General features: G+C 39.8%; 1 protein-coding gene across 4 annotated transcripts in view; it reads right to left on the bottom strand.

Moving 5' to 3' along the window:
- The window catches only part of tmcc3 (transmembrane and coiled-coil domain family 3), a 65,105-nt gene that overhangs the window by 34,520 nt on the left and 8,795 nt on the right, over positions 1-21,790 (bottom strand). The window contains exon 1 of one of the 4 annotated variants that reach the window (XM_086146610.1): positions 811-1,103. The exons of the other annotated variants lie outside the window; for them this stretch is intronic. Coding sequence (XP_086002736.1) covers positions 811-813 — 3 coding nt within the window. The 5' untranslated portion in view covers positions 814-1,103. Of the gene's footprint in view, positions 1-810; positions 1,104-21,790 lie in introns of those variants that run through there. 4 annotated transcript variants of the gene reach the window in all.

Below are 21,790 nucleotides of genomic sequence, written 5' to 3' on the forward strand. Positions count from 1 at the left end.
CAAAGTAAAAGTATCTTCAATCCTCATCTGAGAATGTTTGAGAATGCCAATGGGTGAACTGGATAAACCTGCTTGACAGAAAAAAGCCTGTATCTGCATTTCATAGTCCTTTTACAATCAAGTTGGGTTATAAAATGCAGAGAAATAATAAAAACAGCTGATCCTCAGTCAGCACAGGATGACTTAAACCATTCTGACAAGTTCCATCTGTGTTGCAGAAGATAGGAGAGGGTTCATGCCAGGGTACTTCATCTAAAATATGTCGACTCGATTACGAGTGGTGATGTGATCATGATGTAGCCAGTTTAAAAAAAAAATCAACGTGAAAGAGAATATTTACAGAGAAATGCAGCGATGTCTTTTTTAAGGATGTTGCACCAGCGGGGTGTTTTTGAATAGCAATGATGCAGTTTATAGGCACCTAAGAGGTGTAAAACATTAGTCACCCGTCTGAAACAGAAACGAGCAGGGACTCGTCAGAGGAAAATAAAAAAAAAAAGACAACAGAGTGGCAGACAGCTGTTAAAAAAAATAAAGGCCTGGAAAAGCAAGATTATTTCCAACACTTCCCCGGAGGCTTAAACACAACACCTCGCATTCTAAGTGATAAAGTGTATAATATGTTGCCTTTTTGTGTCAAACTGCATTTCCCACCCCACCAAATGTAGCTTTTGGATAAAAAGATGCTTTTATAACTCTTTTTTTTCTTTTTTTAAACAAAGAAACCAAAACTCTTTGTATCCCCATGGAAAAAGGTATAGTTAGCTAGCGTTAGCTAAACTTGGTAATAGTAAAAAAAAATGCATTTACCATTTTAGCGCCGGTGCCGTGAATGAGCCCCGACTTGAGGTAAACTTTTCACCGCTACGGCAACACCAGAAGCTCCGGACATACTCTCCGGTACTCGGGCGAGAGGGGGTCTAAAGCTCGGTCGTCCTCCGGTGGGAAGTTAACGGTGGTCGCATCGTCGCTTTCCCCCACCCCCCTACCCCGCGGCCGCCGGAACCCGACCGAGACCGACGACGACGGTGGGTTTGCGGCGGGATCGTGTGGAGCACCTTCCCTTCTCCAGCCCGCCGCGGTTCTCCTCGTCCACCCTGCGAGCCGGGCGAATACGATGTGTGGCTAAGCTCCGCCCACCACGTCTCACAGAGGGAGGGGCTGGGAGTGAAATCAAACACACCCACATATGAGTTCATCCATATCCCGAGATTGTGGAGGTCCAGAGAAAAAAGGTCCTTCATCAGATTTAAACTATAAATTTATAAACTTTTTGCAAGTGGAAATAAAATGTTTTAAAAAAAAATAGATTACGATTGCCATTAAGGTAATACCAAACAACGTATCAAGTATATCCTCATTTTGATTTTATAATAATATTGAATATACCTGAACCAATCTATTTATTATACTACGGATAATGAAAAAATAAAAATATAAAATATTTGCTGAAAAAGTATCATTGATGATATAATCTCATCATAAGGGTATGATGAGATTAGTATTGTATCATTAATATCTAAATGGTAGACATGACCACTGAATAACAATAATAGATAAACATTAGGATTTGCTTTTTTTCATGTGTAAATTGTTTTTAAGTAGCATTCATAACGGTCCGTAATAATAATTATTATCAAAGCTCCTTTTCAAGGCTTTCACCCTTGCAAATGTACTGTGATTGGTAGCATCATGTTACAACTTTGGTGATTAGTTTCCATTACTATTAAAAATGGGTGTCAAAACAAATGTTAACTGACTAAAAATAGTACCAAGGGGTTGACAAGGATGAAGCTAAACCATGCCGTAAGTTGTTTTTTTTCGTTTTGTATGAACTAGTCCGGTGGCTGTTGGTCAATACAATGAGGGCTCATTATTTTTCTCTCTGTGATCCTCCTCCTCTCACATCATTTACTGGTGGATTGTTCAAAAGCGCTTATGTGCGACCAGGTGAAACACAGAGGTCTAAATAATTAGATGGATGAAACAGATAGCGGGTCACATTGTAAGTGAAAGGATAGCTGATTTAACCCACCAACGGCCGGTTGGATGAGTCATGAATCATTTACAAACCAGAAGGTCTCCTCTGGCCCCTCACAATGAAGAAACTAATTAGTTTTATTAACAGCCTTGGAATATGAGCCAAGGCAGCTATGGGTCTAAGTACATGTTAATAATTAATGCCCTCAATATTAGTCTTCGAAATGCCAACTGACTTGTGAAAACATACCCAGACACTCTGAGGTATTCTCCCCATGATCTTACTGATCTGTCTGGCGGGAAACAAAACGGCATCTGGCACAGGAACAGGTAAAGAATTCCAAATCTCAACCCGCGTGATTAAGCGATCACTATTATCCTGTCCTTAAAAGCATGTTCACATGGATCCGAAAAAACCCGTGTGCCGGTCGGGATCGGTCCTAATAACCTAACACACTTCCACTCCATTTCCAGTGGCCATCGATTTTCACAATCAATGCTGATGTTTGCACGTGAAATGGAGATAGCGGGCGGTGAGTTAAATGTGACATTTAATTAGGCCCAGATCGGTGTCGGCTTTGTGTTTTGGCATCGATCCGGTTCTCGTAGGGCATCGGCCATGTGCTTGCCAAAAAAAACAAAAAAAAAAGCTTCACGCTTACATAAATGCCATTAAGAAGATATGGGCAACAATTGTGGGAACTGGAATTGGATAAGTGAACCATTTGAATACGCTGTCCGACTTCAATATAGAGGCAACTCTGTTGTCTAAATGTCAGGACTTCAACCCAATCAATTCCAGATTTTAAGAGATATTGCCTCTATTTGGGTGCTTAAAATTACAATGTACATTAATAGATTTTGATGCTTTATAAATGCCATTTTAAAAACCCTTGAAATCCCTTTAAATCACTGCAACTTTACTTTTTTTTCTGGACTTTATCAATAACCTTATTGTTTTTGTCATACTTGTCTGTGATATTTATAATTTCTTCTACTACTTTTTGGGGGCCAGTCACATATAAAGACATCCAACCCCTAACTTGTTAACATATCTCTGTAATTTTGGAGCCTGAATTTCATTTATCTTATGTTTTAGGATTGTGGGAGGAAACGGGAGACTACGGGAACTCTACCCTGAGACGACCCGTCCGAAAAAAAACCCCGATTGGAACCAGATGATGTAAAATTCATGTTTGCCTTTACGCCTACGTAACGCAGAGTGTTTAATCGCAAGACGCCATTGTTCCCTTCTCCGCTCCCTGATGTTTGTGTTCTTTATGCGTTCCTGCCAAACTTCCTGTCCTCTGTCTGAGACGTGACGTAGGCCTGCCGCTCCACGGTTTTTCTACGTTTGTGCTGGTCCGAAGTACTTTAGGTGGGGTTGTGAATTGTTAAGATGAACACAAGGAATAGGAGGTTCTGTCGGGGAGTGGAATGTTAGAGGGAGGCTGGAGGCGTCTCAGAATGTTGAGGTGTGAGGGGTCGGAATGCTGATATGAAGTCGGAATATTTAAGGCAGACTTAAAAATGGGCAAAAAAAAAAATATTCCCAGTGGATTTGAGAGAAGTGAAGCCTGTGCTGATCTGCAGAGCTCACTGACAAAACAATTTCACATTATAAGCAACATTAATTATGAAAAAGTTGTAATACAGGAAGGTGTTTCTGTGTTGAATATAACACACGTATACTGTACACTTTGCTTTTTATATTCATATCCAAAGGACTTTTAACGCCAACACACAACACGGGGATTTGTCTTGTAACTCCTGTTGTATAGGAAAACAAATTATCCAAATTATGAATAAATTCTGAATATTTATGCTGTTATAGTACATGGTTTTTACCAACACACGTACTACTACTCATTTATGAGCATGTTCCGTATTTTCTGACATGAGGTACTATGTAATATTGTTTTTACAGGTGTAATAATTCAAGTATATTTTCGGTCGATGAAGCATTCTGTATGTTTGCGCCAGAACGTTTGGAAATGACTGGAACATTGTGTTGGGATTCTGGAGTGTTATTTCAATGCTCAGATCATTGTGCTGGCATGTTAAACGTTCACAGATGATCAGATCAGGAAATTATGTTGGCATTTTAGGAGGGATTTTATTTTTTCTGTTTTACAATCTTCAGAGTTGCCTTTTGTAAGAATTATACAACATTTTACTGAGACGATGAAATCATTTTGTTGGGTTTCAATCAGAATAGGACGATGTGACAATTTTGGTTTTAGGCGAGGTTATACATGTTTGTTTGTTTCCACTTGTGTAATTCTCAAATCTTAATTATTTTTGTCAAGTTGTTGTATTTCTACAAACACCACAACCCTGCGGAAAATAAGATCAGCTCCACCAGAAACAATAGGAGGCTCCTCTTAGCTCATTGTAACTGACAGTGCATTTCCTGCCCGGAAGTGAAAACAAACAATTTTTTACAGGCCAGAGCCAGAGATCAACCAACCCGGGACCCGAGGTCATAATGTGCCAATGTCCGGGTTCGCAACTCGCTCCGGAGCTGCCAATTAGCATAACAGCGGATAACAGCGGGAAGCGAGTGAAGCTGCCGAAAGGTTAAAGGTCAGATTACATAACAAACTTAATTCCAGTGCTCTGACAGGATGATGGACAACAGAGGCTTGTTAATGCAGAGCAACCCGGGAATTTCTGACACATATATTCTGTATATGAAGAGTCAGGATCTGATAAGTGGTGAAAAGATGCAAACTATTCTAATTGGGCTGAAGGCTTTGAAATTAAAAAAAAAAAAGAGAAAAACAGGTATATTCTCGCCGGGTCTCGTGAAGTCCATGTTGATCAAGTCCAAGTCAAGTAACTAGTCCCAGAAGGAGAGCCCGAGTCAACTCCAGGCAGTCTGAGAAGAATCCAAAGCCGATTCCAAAAACAAAAACACCATAGATAGTAGGAATCGAAGCCATAAATTTCAACTATGGATTCAATTCCAGGCGAAAAATCTCCAATCCGCTAACGGTCCTGCTCGAGTTGGCAGCACCCGAGTCCGGGTCGAGTTGTAGGCCCTGGGAGCTCGAGTCAGAGCCAAGTTACAAGTCCAGGGCTTGATTCCAACTCAAATACTGATTTTAAGGAGATCAAGGGGGACCCAACCTTGGCTGGGCCTCCAGCACTGTAGACTAAAAGTGTGCATCGTCACTGCCCTCACGATTAGATTCGATGCACCAGTCTACGATTTAATTGGATTCGATTATGATATGCATCTCGATGCATCTTGATGCAGGGTCTTAACCAGCCGGTGAAATCCGGCGTTCTTGATGACGCGAGAGCGAAATAACTTTTCCCTTCTCTGACGGGGGGGCCGGGACGGTTTGTAACAAAAAGTCTAAAATGTCTAAACATAGACATTTATTGTTTTAATGTCTAAACATAGACATTTATTGTTTCCCAGAAATTAACCCTTTCTGGGATCTTGACAGGAAAAAAAAAATCAGAAAATAAATAATAACATTATAAATGGAATAAATAACACTATTTATGAAAGAAATAATAACCAAATAACATTGACTTTCTTGTAGACACAACTGTTTGCAGCTTTCTCATATCAAATTCACTGTGAAAAACAGAAAGTAAGCAGACTATGAAACCAAACTGATGCCAACAAATACCCTGCAGTCTGAATCTATTTTTCTCTTACCTAATTTTTTTGCCATTATTCCATGTTATTTGACGGGGGGTTCAGATAAGGCACAGACTGCAGAAGGGTGGAATAGAATATTACCTTTAATGCATGTACAAATCACAAAAAAATACTCACAATGCATCTCTGGTATCATTCAGGGGCCGGGCAAAATGCGGAGGCGAGCCGAATCCGGCCCCCGAGCCGTAGTTTGGGGACCATTACTATGAAAGCTCCTATAAACTGAATTATCCTCTGGGTTCTCTTGGACTTTGATGGCAGCTTTCTCACAGATCGGTCAATCTTTGGTTGGGCTGGGTCACCAGTTTTCGTTTTGTTGTTAGCTGAGGCTAACATTAGCTCAGCGTGCTATCTGCGAATGCGGTTCCTCATATTAGTGGTGTTGCCGAAGTATTCTACTTTTCCATGGCAAGTTTTTCCTAAATATCATGGGTCTTGACCGGTTGATGTCTATTAATAAAGAAAAAAAAGGTTCCCAGATATCCGCCTTCAAATTTTGTGAATTTTTTATTGCCCTTCGGCCGATGCTACTTTCTTCATCTGCCGTGTTGTATCTTTGTTTCTTTATGCAACTTGAACTTTACAACTTCATCGTCGAGGCACAAACAGGAAACGCAACCATCAAACTTTTTAAATCTTGAATTTAAAAGTCGATTACGTGACTTAACTGCATCGTTTCAGACTCGTCCAATCTCGGTGCATCTTTTAATCGATAATTTTCCGCACCCCTACCGACGATAAGTTGCGGTAACAAATTGTCAGCTTTATTAGCATTGCACTGTTCCACTGTGTCAAAAGGAAGTATTTATTCGTTAGGTTTTGTTTTCCGTGAACCGGACTCAGATGCTGCACCGTCGATACAGGGTCTCGATTCTGTCCCTAGCCTTGTAAGAGGAAGCGAGAGCAAAAGCGAGGTCAAAAAGCGAGAACTAAAACGCCATGCATTCCTCGTCCGACATGGGAATGTGTGTCTGTGTGTCATGCTGGAAGGGAAACTGTAGACCAAACTGCGTTCTGACTGTCTGATGAATGAATCCCGCCGCTTTCTGGTCTGCGGCTGATGAAACCCTCTTTCAGACAGACGTGAGAAAAAAATCCAGATGTAAAATTAGATTTTTTTTTTTTTTTTAATCTTTATCGGTGTTATACTTTCTCTCCATTATGCCAAAACTTAATACATGTGTGTGTGGAATCATCAGGCTGATGATCTCATAAATCTTCATGAGTTTCAGAGAAAATGACATTACACTGAGACGCAGACAGAATATTTTGTAATTATCACTCCTGACTAATGTCCTGTCACACACACACACACACGCGCGCGCTCCCTGTGTTTGAAATTTGACTCCACTGACGGGAATTTTGTTCGAAACCAGATGGGAACAAAGAAGTAAACGGTAAAAACATCTGACAAACTCTGCAGTCTCAGTCAAACTAACATCACCCTCGTACCTTTTTTGCTTCCCATCTTGTGAAAATTCCTCCATAAAATAATTAATTCTCTGAGCATCTCATCCCATGCGAAAATGATTTCTTTAACTTTTCTAATTATGATAAATCAATCCAATAACCTTAAGAACCCCGGGATTTGCCGGTGAACAAAATGGCTACATCCTAATTTAAGTTAACTGCAGGCAAAACTTAGCCTTGAAATACAGCATATATTATTTAAGTCCAACTTTGTTTGCAATGGGGGAAATTAATTAGAACTTTGGGAGTTAATTGGGTTGCCCTATCTATTTCCCATTAATGCTCTCCGGCAGTCTAAAAGCCAATCCATAGCCGGGAATGGTCGAGAGGATCACGAGGCTTTAGTTTAAGTGGGAAGAAGATGGAGAACCTTGAGAGAATCCACTAGGTTATGGGGGGAACCCAGTCGACCATCGCATAACTAAATGAAAAAAAAAAAAAAATTCACTCAAATGGATGCAGTTGAGCCTCCTTAATACAAAATACACACACAAACTAAATAAAATTGTTAAGAAGAAACAAGTCAAACCTCCCAATGCAATTTATCATCAGTGACAGTGTTAACCATTATGCTTGTTTTAATATACAAAGTAAAACGGACAGAAAATACGTTTGTGCCATTTCACACGGATTCACGTCAGAGAATTTCTGAATTACGTTTTCGCACCCCCCCTTCTGTTTATATCCCGCCGTATTCATCCGTGCCTGTATGTAAAACGGTCCTCGCCTCGCTCGCTATCTTCTCCTCCGAGCTGTCGCCGTCGATATTATTTCTCTAAAATCTAAAGACGTTATGAATTAAGCGATGCATTCAAGTGCCAAGAATAACATTTGCTTTCCTGATCTGCCCCCCCCCCCCGATGCTCCCCTCTCCTCTCTTTCTCCAATACCTCAGCAACAACATACTGATGCTGCGGCGTTGAAAATCATCCCAGTAAGCCGGGGTTTCTGCATGATATGACAGCGTAACTGGTTTCAGAAATATAAATGTTCATTCCAGCTTGTGTTACCAGAAGCTGATAAGCCTCATCGGGCTCAATGTGACGGGGGGGGGGGGGGGGGGGGGGGGGGGGGGGGCATGAGTAATGATCCTGACATGCACATAAAAACAAACACACGGCAACAGAGATGGAGCGTAAGGGCGGGAGGGAGTCTGTTGCTGTGGCTTACGCTCAGCAGTGAGGACTCTGTGACTAATAAGGTTTGGTTAACCGCATGTATGACCAGGTAGGAGTCAACAGCGGAGGGTTGTTTGCTTGTGCCTCCCAGGCCAGAGCAGGGTCACCTATGATGAAACGGCCCATAAACCCTACGTTTCACCCAAAGGGCACATTGGAGGTCACGCGATCTGTAGGGATTGTGCACAGAAAAAAAGCTTTTTTTTTTGTGGTATCAGGTCCAATCATCTCTTATTTTGTTGCAGCTAAAGGCATCCTGCCATATTCATTTCCAAAAGAAATTGTGCAAATAACTGCAAGTGGTTCGTTCAGGTTTTAAAAACGATATCCGTGATCTGATCCACATTTCCGCGCACAGTAAGATGTCAAAATTGTTTCCGCTTTCAGCGCAGTTTCAAGCTCGGCGCTCATCCGTTATCAGAGTGAAAAGGTCAGCGGTTGAATTAACGGCGGCGATTCCTTAAGACGATACATTTCACACATTTGAAAAAAAAAATCTGTGTTTTTACAAGACCAGAGGGCCAGGCGAAGTTCTACCTCAGTGTACCTTGCAGTTCTTTTGCATCTTTTAAGAGAAGCAAAGGCACGGTCATCGGGTGTTTGTGGTGAAATTAGGTTTCACACAGGATTGGGTTCACAATCCTGTGTCAGCTCCACCAGGACCCGACCGTTTCTGCTGATGCGGATGATGTCGCTATTCGTGCCTCCGCAGTGTGTCTGCATCAAGATGTATTTCCACTGCACGGACTCTAGTCGGGGGACAGAATTTATATTGTGTTAAGGTTTTACTCATGCAACATTTGCCATTGAAACTGAGTAAAACGTTACTTTTTTCAATCAAACCAAACAAACGTGAAACAACATTACATTAATGGATAATAACAGAAAAGCTGATGAAAATCAGAGTTAAAAAATAAGAAGGACGTTATATATCGAACCAGACAACACTGTCCAGATTTCAGCATTGTGTTCAAGATCTGTGTTGCCATAGATATGCAGTGACACTTTATAAAAATCTGTGCCGTCATGCTTTGGCAAAAGTATTAATCAGGCTGTCTGTAACAGCTTGGCAATTACTGGATCTGTATTTTTTTTTTATGCGTTATCAGATTTGATCCAGGAGTCCAGAGGATAACATGACAAAATGAGAGGCAGCCGCCAAGTGTTTTGTAGTAATCGTTGCAATCATTCTTGCCGCAGGTCTCTCGCCAGCTGGCCGAACAGCAGGTTGCTGCAGACCCGGAGACGGCAGTCACAGGACCGCAGTCAATGGGGCAAACATTTCTAGCACCCTGATTTTTTTTTTTTTTTTTACATCCAATTCACTCTGTGGTGCTCTTGTAAAATAAAATAAAATAAAATAAAATAAAATAAAATAAAATAAAATAACAGAGTACTTTTTGGGGAAACTGCAATAATGATACATCTGAGGAATAAGTACATTCATATATGATTATACATATATATATATATATATATATTTTTTTTTTTTTCACGTAAACAACTATGCGGCTAATATATGGACTTTTTGGGTGGGGGGACGCAAACGAGCTTCACGCCACTAAAACGTTTACCCTCGTCACATCGGACCGATGTAATGACTGGAAAATTCTGAGTCTGTTCAACTCCGACACCGAAGAAGACGACTTTGACGGTTTTAGTGCGCAGAAGGAAGCCCGAGATAGCAATCGGCTAGCTGGTGCGGCTTATATTGAAGTGCGCTCAATAGTCTGGAAATTACGGTATATCTATATATATATATGTGTATTTTTTGGGTGAGTGTGTGTATGTATTCATGATTTTTTTTTGGCTAATAAATTGGTTCTTTGGAAAACTATACCGCCGCTGAGGCACAATCAGTAGTGTTTTTAAAACTCAAGGCCACGGTAAGTTGAGACTCTTTTACTCTAAGGTGATTATTTTCCTGCTTCACCCCCAAACCCAGAAAAAAAAACAGATTAAGAGAAGAAGCTTCACCCCTCTTCTTCACCTCTTTGTGCTCCTAAATCGTATTTTTCAAGCCTCCATAATAGAATTTCTCCACAGAGGGCCGAGACGCCGGTATATCCATCCATGTCTTTTGTCTAAGCCTCGCGGGGGAACTTAATCAATGGGCCACTTGAATAGGCAAGCTGGGAATTCGGGGGATTTGGCGAGCGGTTTTAGGGACTCCGCCAGTAAATTTATGCTGACTGGAGTTGAAGCTCTCCGGCAGACAGATGCTGAACTGTCAAGGAGAATCCCATAGAGGCGGTTTCGCAAGCCCTGACGAGGTTTTATTGCTGCTGAACACTGGGAATAATCTTGACATCTTGATAGCTTTCTGAAAAGGTATGCGGGGAATACAGGTTTTTTAAGCGCTCCGGTGACAAGATGCGAGTTGTAGATTAACTGAGCGCCGGGGGAGGAATGTCTCTTTTAATGATACTTGTTTTTTTTTCCCCAGGTAAACAAAGTCCTGAATGCCTGCGGTGAAGTTTTAATTTCTTGAGTCTCCAAGAGTAAAAGAACTAAATCTGAACCTCTCTAATCATTTTTATCTCCCGTTGGCCAAAGATGAGATTCCTTGTTTTTGCCTTACTGAGGTTTGGTCATTCATTTTGTCGGAAAAAAATAATTAAAAGTTCAGAAGGTCAAACAGTCATTTTACGGGTCTCGGCTTGTTATTGACATACTTTATTGAGAAATACTGATTCATAGTGAGTTGTCAAGGATATGCAAGGACTTCCTTCAACAATGAAAATGATGAGTAATGATCGTGATTTCGTATTATTTTTATGTTGGATGTACTCTCTAACATTACATCTTATCATTTTACCATTCAACAATGGAATGCAATAAACTTTCACTGCTTCGTCATCGAAACAACAGTAATTCCAATTTACTTCTACAATCGGCCACTGTTTTCCCTCTGACGAGAGCGTCTTATCTTTGCTTTCACATTGAAAAAAGGCATTTGAGGAAATAGCAAAATAGTATCCATCAGCTACATTGTACATGAATAGCTGTTCCCATGACAACTACCACAGAGGACATCCATGTCATATCCTGTCTTTTTTATGCACTTGAATGTACCTTCAAAATGTGATCTCTACCCTTCCATCTAAAATGCAAAAAGGCCACCAAAGAATCCTGAAGCTGAATCGCCAGTGACGTGCAGTCAGTAGAGGCAGGTGAGGCCGTGCCTCACCTGGCATCGTGAAAAGAAAAAAATGTAAAATGAAAAAATAAATTGAATGGTTCTACTTATTCAGTGATTCGTACTATAAAGTTATTTTCCACCTAACTTCACAATTTTTAATCATTTTTTTTTCAAATACACTAAAAAAAAAAAAATCACATTTAGCGTTTAAATATGAAGAAGAGACACGGCAGTCAGTGGCGCCCATTATGGATTGCGCAATGATTCTGCTAACTGCGCTGCAATGCTATGCGGCTGAGACCGTATACTGTCTCTGTGGATGTCACTATTGAAATTTTCAAACACTTCAAGCCCTAATATATAAACTAAATTTCCATATTTTAGCTGATGTGGATATTTTTTTTCGTCAACAACTGTAACATGTTTCTCGTGCCGAGCGGGTGAGGCACGCAGTGACGGAGCCTCATGGTAGGGGGCACTGGTGATCCCAGGGATGGATCCTTTTTACTCCTCGGCTAAAGAATAATAGAATTTGCAACTGCTACTGACTTGCTACTGTAAACAGTTAGCAAGTCAAGTGCAGCCATCCAGTCATTTTTTTCCTCTTGCTTGGCTTTATTTCCAAAATGGAGGATCACATTGCTAAACTGAAAGAATTTTCTATTTACACCGCCGCCGGCGCTAACGGATTTGCTTCAGACTTCTGTGTGGATGTCCTGTAAGAAAGCGCCTTTTCTGCTTTTCCTGCATTCTTTTCTCAACTTCTGACAATGTCTGGAGTCAAATGGGATATAGAGACCTGAAGAATCTGCAAAGAAGCCTAATGAAACAAATTCAAAGTCAAATTGCGCTAAAAACATTCGGGATGTCCAGGATAGATTTGGCTTTGACTGAACAGCAAAGACTCAACATCAGCATCCACAATGCTACGGTAAAGGAAAGCCGCATGGACTTCATTTATAGGTAAAGGTAAGAGATAATAACTTTTTTTTTAAGATATGCTTTTTCAATGCTACAGTTTGTATATGTAAAGAATGCTGATATGATATTTTAAACAAAACACGTTAACTGCTATCAATAAAATGGTGAATAAGCTACTCCGTAGGGTTCATACGTTCGTAAATCTGACTGATGACGTCCGTGCCTCACCAGCCATGAACCTCACTGCACGTCACTGTGAATCGCATTACCCTTTTCAGTAAATCTATCAAAAGCCTAGTTTTGCAAAAAAATGGAAAATAAAATATCTTCTCTTTCATCGAGGGAAAGCAAGTAAAAAAAGGATTGTTGCGATGCTTTCAAGCTTATTGAGCCCAACCTCTCGTGTACTTTTAATATTTTTAAGTGACCCGAACGACGGAGGTGCACCGAAATCCAAGCAGATGTCAGAATTTGCGAATGCAGCCCTCAAAGGACAGGCGCTAGAGGCCATTTGAAACAAATATCTGAGGGGTCACACTTTCAAAGCATGTGGCGGGGAGCAGGGGCGGTACCGGCCCCCAGCTTTTATGTGTCATTTTGCTCCAACCGCGCCCCTGTACGCTGCCAGCTTGTGACATTTCGGCCACCTTTGTCAAACGGCAAAGGTGAAAGTTTTTTTATTGGGGTTGGGGATTATGTTTTTTGGATACGCAGCAGCTGCGGCTATATGTGGTTGTAGCGGAGGGATGGGGAGCGACACAGGGGTGTAACGTTGGAGCGGGATGTCAGGGAGAGAGAAAAAAAAAAATCAACAGATGAGCAAGATGACATTTCACAAAATGTGGGAGTAATCATAAAAGAAGTACACAGTCGCTCATGTCGGAAAAGAAAAAAACTGTCAGAAAAGAAAAATGAATCAACTTAAAAGACTATTGAGCCCCAATTGAAAATGGTTTCAAACTGAAATATGAATATTAAAACAAAAAGCTAGCAGCGCAAGCTGGCAGGGATTTAATTTATTTCTATTATCATTTAAAACAACTAGGTGAAACATGTAAGCTAGCTCTCAGAAGATTAGCATCACTATCTGGCCTTTATGCTATAGTACTTGAGCTAAGCTAACTACAACGTCATCTAGCATAGGCCTCAATATACAAAATATTTAACAATATTACCACAGCAACCAGAAAAATCACTTTTTGCACTGTTTATTTTAAATTTATAGAACATTATTTCGAAGAGAAATGAAAAGATATGTGGAAGTTGAATATATTTGATCTACCTCAGGGGTCTTTGCTAAGAGCTATCAGAAGAGGCACTGCTTTAGCTAGCTTAGCCACCGGTGTCAAGTCGGCGACACATAAAATCTCAGAAACATGAAACAAATAACATCAGGTACTTTGGGATCTAGGTTTTGAAAAACATCAAATGTGATGAGTCATTTTTCTGTCTGGAGCAATTTAATAATTTCAGTCAAAGCTCTTAAGGGAAATAAAGATGAACAGGATCTAGGGTTTGTGAGCAGAACAATGAAAACGCTAAACCTGTGCTTAAACTTCAACGGCTGTTTTAGCCCTTCAGAGCAGGTAGCTACAGGATGCAGACGCAGACAAGGTTATATGTTAATAAGGCTGAGTAAAAACACACACACACAAACACACAGTCTGTTTAACATTGATTTACTGCGACAAGCCAATCATGAATAATATCAGCGGTGATATTGTCCTCGGCGATATTGTCCTCGGCGATCCCAGCACGTCTTTTTTTCAAAGCTTCATTTCCATTATATCTATCTAGCTGGATTTCTCAATATCTTTGTAACAGGCTGACAAAATTAAAGAAAAAAAAACATACCACAATATTTTCTGTTTTGAAGAATGCAGAATACAGAATGGGGTGCGTATTCGGAAGAATTTGTGATACCTCATCCCTTATTGTAAATTTTTACTGACAAAAAGTAGTAGTACAAAAAGATTTTATTCACAGGAACTTACATAAAACTCATAAATTCCTTTCAGAGAAACATAAAATCATTAAATGACTTGAATTAAATAAATGAATTAAAGTGCCATTTTATTGATAAAGCAAAAACTGTATTACTTTTTTTGACTTTTGTCTGGGTTGATGGTTTGTTAAGAGTAGGAATAATTAATTTGAAAATACCCTGTCAAATAAGAGTTGGCAATTAAAGTTAATATATTGTACATACTGTGTGCAGTAATTCCTTCTGTTCAATTACCCATATCCAATACTAATATACTGAAATAACTTGGATCAATATATTTACGTGTGTTTATACTTTTATATCCTTATTTCTCTATATTGTTTCTTTTTATTTTATTATACTTATACTTGTTTATTTCATTTATACTTCTTTTTTTTCTTTTTTTTTTAACGTTGTACCTTTGAGTAGGAGCTGCTGAAGTAACAAAAAGCAATTTTGATTCAGATTCTGACTTTTCAGATTTGATGAGACATCAGCGATTTGTTCTCAGCAACCTGACCTGAAAAGCGTCCCCTTTTCTATTCATACATTTTCAGCAGTTGTTCCATTGTGTTGGCCACTCTTTTCTAAAAATGGTGTTTTCCCAGCAACGGGCGTTTACCTTCATCACAGTTAGTTATTGACATATAAAGAAAAGAAAAAAAAAAAAAACCAGAAACTGGCTGTCTTGCAGTAAAAAATCTGGGCCTGTTGATGCCAAATCAATGAGCAGAGGGAACTTCTGTAAAATAAAAAAAAGCCTCTTTGATGATGGATTTGATGCATTTGTTCCACTTTCACCCCTGTTCAAAAACAATCTCAAGTAACGGATGTTAAACATGTCGTCTGTTGATGGGTGCGGGACCCGTCTCTTTCCGGAAAATCAGTGAGCATCCCTTTTTGGGGATCCCTCACCGCGTGCCATCAACTCCTCTGACACTTGATTTATCATCATTTCCCCTGGAGGAAGATAACCGGCGTTGCGTCATTAGCCAACTAACGGGGAGGATTGAAGCATCACTGGTAAACTGCCCTGATTCCAAATTGATAAAGAACTCAAAAAATGATATAGCATTAGCTTTTTAAGACATATTAGCGAAGTGAGCTTGTCAGTGAGTCGCAACTTAATCCTTGCACAAGCGACACGCACAGCAGCGTGCCGATCGGATTTATAATCCTAACTTTGCACCGTCAGGCTTGTGAATTTCAGCTCTCTCCTTGAAAAAAGGAGGTTTCAACCTCCTTTTAGTGGAACAAAAATGTATAAAAATAGCTATGTTTACGCAGCCGTGGCTCAGAGGAACAAGATGCTGTTTGTACTGTTAGCCTACATACGGAAACATCCTGAGGGGGCAACATATTTCCTGTTCCCATTTCTCCTAAATACTTGTTATTTGAGCCTGCAGCCCCTAACTTTTATATTTCAGTAATCCTCATGTTGATTTTTGTCTCAAGTATTAAAAATCCTATTATATCATATATCATCATATCCTAATATCCTGCTTGGAAAAGCTAGCTGGGGGGTAGCTTTCCTCTCTAAACACCTATCAAAGTATGACAAACACAACTAAGACAGTACAAACATCCAACTTAGACATAATAAATTCTTTGAGAGCCAAGCAGGAACGACATGAAGACCCTAATGTAGTCTATTATCATGTATCCACTTGTTAATGTAATGTAATGCAATGCTAATGGCTAATGGCTAATTACACACATGGCTAATGTTAGCTGCCGCTGTTAGCATCAACGTTGATGCTCCACCAGTGTTTACATTAGCCACGCAGATGCTAGGTGTTATCCTGTTGAACTGGAGGATTACTGGATCCTTACTGGAGGATTTATAACAATGATAATAACAATAACAACAATAATAATAATAATGATAATAATAATAATAATAATAATAATAGCCGCCAATGAATGTAAAATTATATTCTATTTTCAAGGTTTTATATGCATTAAAATGTATGATTTCCTCTTTTTTAACTTGAGCTCATGTTTAGAATATACAAGTTCACTGATTTTGCATTTTATGCCAAAAAATGAACAAAAGGATTGCAAATCTGATTTGTCTGCCAAATACATTCCTTGCAGAGCACAAATAAAACAACGCCTGCAGAATTTTACGATATTGCCCTAATGTTCATGAGTGTTTGTGCCCTCAGCACAACCATTGCATTCAATCAGGACGGACACGGATTTTAGTTTCATAATGCCAAACCCTGGCAGCGCCATTTCTGGAGAAATGAGGCAAAGAAAACGACTGTCGCAGCGGGTCAATCGTACGAACGGAGCCGCGCGAAGGGAAGGACTTCAAGAGGCTGATAGCATCATAACTTGTTGCCGTGGTGACCCAACTACCGTTACATCCTGTAATGAGAACGGTGAGACGACAGCTTGTGCTTGTGTGTGTGTGTGTGTGTAAGGAGTCAGGGTCTGAGGATGAGGCAAGAGCAAATTCACTTTGTCGACAGTGAAGGTCGCCACTGTCGGGGCGGGAAGGGGATCATCTACATGCGGATATGAACATGTGAGGGGGGCGAGTCTAATCAATGTGACTGAGCTCGGGGGACGCCCGCGGTCGCCGAGGTCACGTTCGGGCCGCCCGTGTTTGTCTGCTGTCTCCCAGGGACGCCGGTTAATTGATTGACTTTCATACAAGATAATTGACTTATTGCTGAATCTTTTATGACGCAGGGGGCTTGTTTCCGTTCGCTGCTCGTCTCTATCTCTGCTCCGATCTCTCTTTCCCGTTTGGAGGCCTCGCGCCGAATGTGCTAGATCAGGGGTCGGGAACCTATGGCTCGCGAGCCAGATGTGGCTCTTTTGATGACTGCCTCTGGCTCTTTGAAAATTTCTTAACAGAAAAATGTTACTTTAGTAAAAAAAAAATTACAGGAAAAGCCATCACAATAAAAAAAAAAATCCACACACATTTTAATCTTAAGATATTTTCACCCGCAACTTTTCGCGCTGGCACGCAACAAAGAGCCAATCCTTTCTGTAATGCTAATGGCTAATGGCTAATTACACACATGGCTAATGTTAGCTGCCGCTGTTAGCGTCAACGTTGATGTTCCACCAGTGTTTACATTAGCCATGCAGATGCTAGGTGTTATCCTGTTGAACTGGAGGATTACTGGATCCTTACTGGAGGATTTATAACAATAATAATAACAATAACGATAACAATAATGATAATAATAATGATGATAATAATAATAATAATAATAGCCGCCAATGAATGTATAATTATATTCTATTTTCAAGGTTTTATATACATTAAAATGTATGATTTCCTCTTCTTTAACTTGCTCTCATGTTTACTCTCATGTTTGCTCTCATGTTTAGAATATACAAGTTTAGAATATACAAGTTCACTGATTTTGCATTTTTTGTGCGGGAGGGTCCGATACCCTAAAAGTCTAATTTTATTGGATAATTTACAACAGCCTGCACACATCACTTTGAGGCCAAGAAGTAATATTCCCTCGTTTTTGGTTAGCTTGTTTACGCAGAGTGAACCCTTCTAACCAAGAAGATGACGAAAAGAAAAAATAATGAGGATTACCGTATGTTTCAGCAGGAATGGGCAGAAGAATTCGCCTTCGTGGAGAGAGCGGGTTGTGCAGTGTGTCTTATGCAATGATAAAATTTCATCGATGAAACGTTCAAATATAAAGCGACACTTTGACACACGCCATGCCACATTTGCAGAGAAATATCCAGCAGGAGATGACAGAAAGAAGGCCTGTCAAGAACTAGTGTCCAGAGTGCAGGCTAGTCAGCAGCAGCTCCGTGTCTGGGCCAAACAAGGTGATTACAATTCGGCTAGCTTTGCTGGTTCTTTAACAATTGTGAGAAGCCGGAAGCCGTTTCCAGATGGCGAATACGCCAAATCATTCATGCTTGATGTGGCCAACAAGCTTTTTGACGACTTTAAGGATAAAGACAAGATAATCAAACGGATAAAAGATATGCCTTTCTCAGCAAGAACTGTACATGATCTGTACCATTATGATGTCAAATCGAGTGGAGAAACAACAGGTGAATGACATAAATGCAGCGAAGTATTTCAGTAGTTTTCGGACATGTGGGTAAATAAGCAGAGCTGGCAAGTAAACACAAATGGACAGAAAAAAACTTCAGCCTGCAGACCAGCTGCTTGTTATAATATTGACAATGGAAAGTTGTTCTCGCACCTAGAAAACATTAAGATGAACATGCGGTCACATTTAGTAGCATTATAATTAAGAAGCACTTTTCTTGTTATTAAGTTACTTTGTTATAGCAAAGTATGTTGTTCAAAATAAATTCAGTCTCATTGGACTCATATTGTTGGTCTTTCTCTTCCATTTAGCTGTTTTTGGTATTAAAATATACATATGGCTCTGTTAGGATCAGATTTTAAAATATGTGGGTTTTTTGGCTCTCTCAGTCAAAAAGGGATCAAGGTGGGATCAAGCTGACGGTCACGTTTAATTGTCGTCATAGCAGAGGAAGCTTCGCCACGTAATCAGACATTTGCATTGACCCTTCAATGCACATCTGAAGGATTCTAATTTTCTTTCAGAAGAATAAGTTGAGTAGAAGGTACAAGACGGTGGCAAGACCATGGATGTTGTATGGTCAAGAGTAGTGGTGCCCAAAACACCGATTGAGATCTACCGGTCAATCACAAAGGTAGTGTGATCCATCCTCACTATGAAATTTGTCACTTAATTTATGTACATGTACATTCAAAACTCCAGCAAGCGTGTGAGTTACTTTGTTATCCTCCTAATTTATTTCTTGGGAAACTTGAGGAGTGGATTTAAAAGGAGTAGGGGAGCTGGACCAAGTAGGAAGTCAAAAACTTCCACTTTTTTTTTATCGTGTTTACAAAGTGCGTTTGACACGGACTGCCATCACTATACACAAGAAGGGAAACGTGGAACATCATTTTCAGACTGTTTATAAAAACTACGACACCGACTTGTGAAGGAACTAAAAATCACAGTTGTCCACTTCCTGGTGTGAGCCAACCCTTTTTCAACATGAAGATCATTAAGTCCAAATATCTTTCTTTCATGACTGATGATCATTTGGAAGTATGCTTGAAGCTGGCTTGCAGTTGCTACTGTCTGGACTTTACGTCGAGTTGTATTTTGCAATATGGGTTCATGCAGTTATGCAAGGTACACTAACATACAGGACTGTCCCAGAAAATTAGAATATTGTAAGATAAGATAAGATAAGATAAGATAAGAACAACTTTATTAATCCCGAAGGAAATTGTTGTGCCAGAGTTACAGAAAATATAACAGTAATAAATAATAAAAAGGCAGAATTAGAAATAAAAATAAACTATAAACTATAAAGCAATAAAGTTGTAATAAAGTTCTTTATTTTCTGTAATGCAATTAAAAAAACAAAAATTACTTTTTCGTGATATTCTAATATTTTGAGTTTTCTTAAGCAATATTAAAATAATAAAAGGCTTGCAATATTTCAGTTGACTTGTAATGAATCCAGAATGTATGACATTTTTGTTTTTGTAATTGCATTACAGAAGATAAAGAACTTTATCACAATTTTCGAATTTTCTGAGAACATAGAATTCTCAATTTTGCATTTTCGGACATTTTCTCAGTGGCTCCCATGCTGAAAAAGTGTGTGCAAACCTGATTTAGAGACATGGGCACTGAGTCAAAAGTCAAGAAACAGAGCTTTAGCTAGAAGAGATCAAGATATGGAGGTTCCTCTTGGGCATAAAGAGGATGGATAGAATTGGGAATGAGTCCATCAGAGGACCAGCGCATGTTAAGATATTTTGGAGCGAGAGCCTTAAGATGGTTCGGACATGTCCAGAGGAGAGATAGCCAATATGTTGGCAGAAATGATGCTGAAGCTGGAACTGCTAGGCGGGAAGCCTGGAGGAAGACAGACGAGGAGACGGAGCGAAAGAGGACATGAAGTTAGTCGCCGTGAAAGAAGAGGATAAGGGTTGGATAGAGGAAGTTGATTCGATGTTGTTACCCCTGAAGGGAGCAGCCGAAAGGGAGGAAGAAGAACTTAAAATCCATTTGACCAAATAATTATCAAAGGCAGCGGATAATATGATGAAATAACAAAGACATCATGATATCAACGTCTGCTTGTTGGTTTCTAAGTTCAACGGTCGCCATCAGAAGATAGAATTGTCAGGTACATTCAGTGGAATAACAACAACTCACCAGCATCTGACGCTAATATAGCTATGGAAACGAAGAATCGCAAATAAAAAAACGTTCACAATTCTAAGTAGAGAATTTGATTCGGAAAAAAAAAAAAGCAGGAGTTTTGAGGTGGATATGGGTTGATATAATTCAAGGTCACATTTCCAATTTCCCCTTATCGACTGCAGCGGCAGCCTAATTATCTAGGATTATGAATCGCTTGTAATTGTAATATATATTCATTAAATCAAAAAGAGCAGCAAGCTCGCGCTTCTGCATCACAGAAGGTCCCAGGTTCGAATACAATCCAGTAAATTTCCTCCCTCAGTCCAAAAGCATGCCGGAAGTTCATTGATGACAAGACTCCTGATTCCCCCCCCCCCCCTTTTTTTTTTATTTAACCTTTATTTAAGTCTCATTGAGATTAAAAAAAATCTTTTCCAAGGGAGTCCTGGTCAAGAGGCAGTAAAAGAATACAGTTACATTCAAAATGATATTAAAATTACATACAAATCATATAAAACAGTTGCAAATCAATGACGTCGTCTCAAAATCTGTCAATCTGGACTTAAAGACGTTCAATGAAACAATTTTCGGAAGACTTTTTTTCCCCAGACAAATGGAACAAAAACAGCTGATCATCAGAACGTAAACATTAAAAATCAACACTTCTCTGATTAAGTTACAAACATAAGAGGGCAACAGTCCCAGCATAGCCTTGTAAATAAAAGTGCACCGGTGAATAAATCTCCTGGTGGACAAAGAAGACCATCCCACTCAAGAATACAGCTCACGTAACAGCTATACAGCTAGTAACAAACCTCAATATACAAAAGGCCTCCATAATCTAAAATGGATAAAAAAAAAAGTTGCAGTGACAAGTCGCTTTAAAACACAGTTTCAATTTGAGTGTCTTCACAAGATTCTCAACATGAGGCGCAAAAGATAAAGTGTCATCAAGCAAGACACCAAGATATTTGTATAAGGGTGACTGGTTGTTTATCTCTCTACGCAGGGGCGAACCCCGCTTCTCGCACAATGACATCTGGGATCGGCTCGAACCCCTCGACCCTGACTTCGGGACAATCGGTATTAACAATGAATAAATTCAAATGTCAGGTTGTACGTATAAAGCTAGCCAGTGTATCTGACTGTGCCGTGAACCTTCCTTTGTCGCCGAGGATGAAAACATTTGACATTTATCTGAAATTTCACTGAGCATCGAGTCGTCGCGCG

This window comes from Fistularia commersonii, chromosome 5, assembly GCF_037954325.1.
Source record: "Fistularia commersonii isolate RoL2024-O1a breed Wild chromosome 5, RoL_Fcom_v1.0, whole genome shotgun sequence".
NCBI classification, from domain to species: Eukaryota; Metazoa; Chordata; class Actinopteri; order Syngnathiformes; family Fistulariidae; genus Fistularia; species Fistularia commersonii.